We start from the raw sequence: 5000 nt of genomic DNA, 5'->3' as shown, positions 1-5000 counted from the left end.
TTTGTATCTGAAGACAAACGTTTCATTTTATGTTATGAACATTGTTTTGTCCTCTACATTGGGAATTACTGAAATGGGTCTATATCTGACCATTCTGTAAAAAAAACAATAAATAACTACTTATCATATTCGTATGTACAACTAACCTCAACCTCACTCTTAACACCTAGCCATTTCTTAACTTCCTAAATTTCTCAATCTGAGTGTAATTTGTAATTGGTCGAAAATTCAACTACTTTGAGTCTAGTTTTTGACGAAAGGCTTGGTTACTAACTAAGCGTGGCATTGACCGTTCACGAAAAGGAAGTAGACCTTGTCGTGTCGCGCCCCCGAGATTGCAATTAAGGGTGGTTGGCAGGGTTAGCTTGTTTGTGTTGACCGCGTGCTTTGATATTCAGCCTCGGTTTGAATGGCATCAAGGTCATTGTTAAGAGCCTGGGATCTGGATTCCACTTGCCCGTACCCGGACTTCCTCGTCACGATTTGGTGAGTAGGAATAACGACCACTTACCAGTCTATCAACATTTAGTACAGTATATACTGATCTTGACGACCAAGGATATTTGAATTTTACCTCAAATCAAGATAATAACCCGTAAGTTGTATTCGTATGGTTGACTGGACTTAGCCCGGAGGCCTGTCTCTCGAAAGTCCCGCAACTTTTCGGGCCCTCTCTTTGTATCTTAAGAACGGAGAGGTATTAAGTCCTCAAACTTCACAATCATTTTGCCTTTTGTTATCTTCAAAACTTAGGGTTGGTGTTATCAGCTTATCAAAACAAGCAAATGGCGGTTTGATAAATGGGTTTTCGGGGCCGAAACGTGCATCTGAAAATCTTTACTTTAATTACCGGTAGTATTTCCGTCGGGTAACAGAACTTATAAGCGAATAAGATGCATCAAGATCACTGATTCTTTGAAGTTTTTTTTTAATACGGTTTTTTTTAAAGACGACTGCCGATTGCCATACGAAATGGCTTGTTTTTAAAATTTTACGTTTACATGGTTAGACTTCTTGCAGACGAATGTGATTAAGAGAAATTTAAAGAATTGGATGCAGACACGGGAGACTGCGACGATGGAAGCAGCGCCCCAGTTACCTTGCCACTTATTTGTATTCATTTTTTTCCAGCAACCCCTAATCCAGTTGAATAGTGCAGTTTTAAGTTCTCCATGACCGCTGAATAAAAACACTGATGGCGCATTTTTTACAGGGTTAGCCTCCATCTGAGGTGAATATAGTCACATACCGGTAGGAAGGTGCCTGAAATTTGAAACTAAACCACGCGCCAAAACGGACAAAAATACGTCCTTAATATAATATATAGTACTTCCTTAATATGTATAAAACTTCTCCGAAATATATGTAATACTTCCTAAATATATGTAAGACTTCTTCTTGATATGTAAAACTTCTTTCATGTAGATACAACAAGATGTGGAAATACCCAACTTGTTCCCAGGTAAACGCAATATCTTGCAAATACGTAAGACGTTCGTTGAACATTTAGACAACTCGAGGCACACATACAAAACTTGCTTCAAATATTTGACTTCATTCACACAAATAAGACTTAAATGTGAAACTTGGAGCAACATTTTGACCACCTCCGCGCGGAGCATACATACAAATATAAAACTTCTTATCGGTTAGATTGTTGATAACCGATACTGGGATTGTATTTCGTGTAAGACCACTTACATATAGTCTCCGGGCCCCTGGGAAAAATGATGGTGGCGTTTAGAGGAACTAACGGTGATTGCCATCTTGAAGAGACGATTTTGCGGTTGCCCTCTCACCTTATAGAGATGGAAAAACAATCTGGTTATTTAAGTGCGTCGACAAAGGAGCGAAGACATCGAAATCAAATATCAAAAGAGCATCGACAAGAACAAACTTCAGAAGTTCAAGGAAGGTAGGTACTGACCAAGGCCACAAAAAAATACGCTGAAGAAATCAGAAGAACGAGTGAAACAATTCAAGGCAAAGCTAACACGCAGAAACAGCAGGAGTTGTGTTACGCCTGTCAATATTTTAAAATTCATTAATTGTTTCCAGAGAGTTCTCAGCCTGTTCCGTGTTAAAGAGCATATCGATCTGCTAAGAAACGCAGAAAAAAGGCTAACGAAGCCTTTAAAGAGCCGGCTATCTCACGCGGTGGCCTCATGGTTAGTGTGCTCGACTCCGGATCGAGTGGTCCGGGTTCGGGCCATGGCCGGGGACATTGTGTTGTGTTCTTGGGCAAGACACTTTACTCTCACGGTGCCTCTCTCCACCCAGGTGTATAAATGGGTACCGACGGAATGCTGGGGGTAACCCTGCGATGGACTGGCATCCCATCCAGGGTGGAGTAAAAAAAAGACTCCTAGTCGCTTCATGCCACAGAAACCGGGATAAGCTCCGGCTCTGATGGGCCACTTGGCTCGCAAACAGACTTTTACTTTTCTTATCTCACTGATACATGGCACACGGTAATTACAGGCGTTCAAAAACAAAATGATCCCTGGCCCGGGCTCAAACTTTTGAAAGCAGAAAATCACTCTCTTCTGCCACCGATAAAGCTATCGTCGAGACTACAATTAAACTGGCGCAAAAGTCACATTCACCTTACTGCTGAGAAGATCAACACCAAGAAACTTAAGATATTATTTTTCAGACGAACTGTATTCTTGGAAGAAAACATATAACGCAGGAGTATAGAGAGATCCACATCTAAAGTATCATGGAAGAAAAACCATTGCGAAATGAAATCTTACAGCGTGACCGAAAAGCAAGCGACAACGCATCATGGACACATAATTGAGATGTACTTGTTTGTGTCTGATTTCTGTTAAATCGGGCTGGAAAATTTGCAGGGTTAGAGTTGGCAGAACAGAAACGTGACTGGTTGATGATGAAGGCGACTGAGATCTCCAACAGGATTGCAAGTCTTGTAAAACGTCTTCCGCTTGTCTTCGTTTATTCCCGCCATTCTCCGCCATGATTGATAATTTAGCGGCAAACGCTGTTTCCCTGTAGCCCGGACACTATCTGTAAGCGGTCTTACACGAAGTACTACCCAGCTGCTTACACGCGTATATGTATATGTATACTCCGCGCGGAGCTGGTCAAAATGTTGCTCCAAGTTTCAGTCATATTTAAGACAAGTCCTAGTTGTGTGAATGAAGGCAAATATTTGAAGAAAGCTTTGTATGTGTGCCTCAAGTCGTATAAATGTTCAAAAAAGTCTCATATATTTGCAAGATGTTGTGTTTATTTCGGAACCGAGTTGGATATTTCCACATCTATAGTTGTAGCTATATGAAACAAGTTTTACATATATTAATTATGATATTAATTATTACTATATATATATATATTTATATATCTATCTATCTATCTATCTATATCTATATCTATATATAATAGTTAATATATGTAAAACTTTATATATATATATATTATATTCACATTTGATCAACCATAACAAACCATCTATGCAAGATATCTCTTGGGGAATCCTCCACAGGAACATCCACGACATCCGCACGCGTAAAATCATTGAAGCGCTAGAAATCCGCAAGCATGAGAACGTCATGAATGGTTGCAATGGACGAGCTCTAAATCTAGATTAATGAGCCTTGACTTTCCACTATTGTACTAAGTTTTTTACATAAACCAATCTTGTACTTATAATCTTCATTCACTGACGAAGCTCTAAACGGCGAAACGTTTGAAGTATTAAACCGATTAGAAACATATATGCCTCAAGAAGTTATTTCCTTATTACATATATATATACATATACATATACATATACATATACATATATATAGATATATATATATAAGGAAGTATTTTTGTCCGTTTTAACAGGCCTTATTCACGATAGCCGCCATGTTGGTTTTCAAATTGTCATGCAAATTAGCCATGTGTTATGCTGGGGGGCAAACATTGGAAAAAAGGCAAATTGCGGAAAATCGGCTCGTCGAAATATTGAAATAACATTGCTAAAAGTACATTTCAGAATTAAGAATTAAGTACCTTTTATAATAATTTTATATCTTTTGATTGCCTTTGACATTTTGACTTTCTACTTCGTTATCTGCTTATTTTTCAATAAAAAAAAACATAGAAGAAACTTGTGTAATCATTCTGTTTTACTACTTAGGTGAGAAACATTCAATGAACGTGAAACAAATCATCTGTGTGGCTAAGATGTTCGTTATAACCACTAGATCTCGAACTTGTGTTGTTTGCCCCCTCAAAAGTGTGTAGCTAATTTGCATGATAATAGCAGATCCAACATGGCGGCCATCGTGAATAAGGTCTATTGGCGCGTAGTACTAAACAATAGACAGAGTAGTAAACAAGTCATCTCGCTGGAATTTGTGAATATATTCACTTCAGATTGAGGCTAACCCTGTAAAAATGCATCCTCAGTGTTTTAATTCAGCGGTCATGGAGAACTTGAAACTGGACTATTTTGGGGGATTATTTGCAAAAGAGCAATGGACATCCAGTTCAGCAGAAACTTGGCTTAGGGGGGAGGAGACGACTTGAACGGTTTTATGCCCAGAAAAGTGACTTCGGGAGTTCTCTTTTACGGTAGTTGGAAGGAATGTGATTTTTTTTTTTCAGGTAGGGCAACAGAAAATAGCGGAACGAAACCAATTAGTTATCAACGCTTCCAAGTTGTGCGGTTATCAAGTTGTGGACACTTTAGGCATGACTATATCAAGATACAAGGATTTCCTGATGGGAAACTGTGGGTGTCATTTTCACAAGGTGATGCTGTTATGCTGCTGCAACTATTTTATGATTCTGTGGACTTGCTTTGAAATTCTGAATTGTGATTTGCTTTGTAGGTGGTCGACATGAGGTCGTTCATAAGAGAAGAGGATGAAATGTCTTCGCCATTGCTGGACAACTCGGACAAAGATACAGATCATCTACCACGATATCACGTGATTGGGCCGATCAACAGTGTCTACTCCGAACTGGTGATCAGTAGAATGTGC

General features: G+C 39.1%; 1 protein-coding gene across 1 annotated transcript in view; it reads left to right on the top strand.

Annotated features, from left to right (window-relative positions):
* LOC138015312 (cadherin-like and PC-esterase domain-containing protein 1) overlaps window positions 1–5000 on the top strand; it is a 36808-nt gene that overhangs the window by 29692 nt on the left and 2116 nt on the right. Inside the window, exons 20-22 of the mRNA XM_068862299.1 lie at window positions 399–486; window positions 4621–4767; window positions 4848–5000. The exon at window positions 4848–5000 is cut by the window's right edge and continues 2116 nt beyond it. Of these exons, the coding sequence (XP_068718400.1) occupies window positions 399–486; window positions 4621–4767; window positions 4848–5000 (388 nt within the window). The remainder of the gene's footprint in view (window positions 1–398; window positions 487–4620; window positions 4768–4847) is intronic.

This window comes from Montipora capricornis, chromosome 9, assembly GCF_036669925.1.
Source record: "Montipora capricornis isolate CH-2021 chromosome 9, ASM3666992v2, whole genome shotgun sequence".
Taxonomy (NCBI): domain Eukaryota; kingdom Metazoa; phylum Cnidaria; class Anthozoa; order Scleractinia; family Acroporidae; genus Montipora; species Montipora capricornis.
The sequence above is the reverse complement of the archived record's forward strand: the minus strand, read 5'-3'. Positions and strand labels throughout refer to the sequence as shown.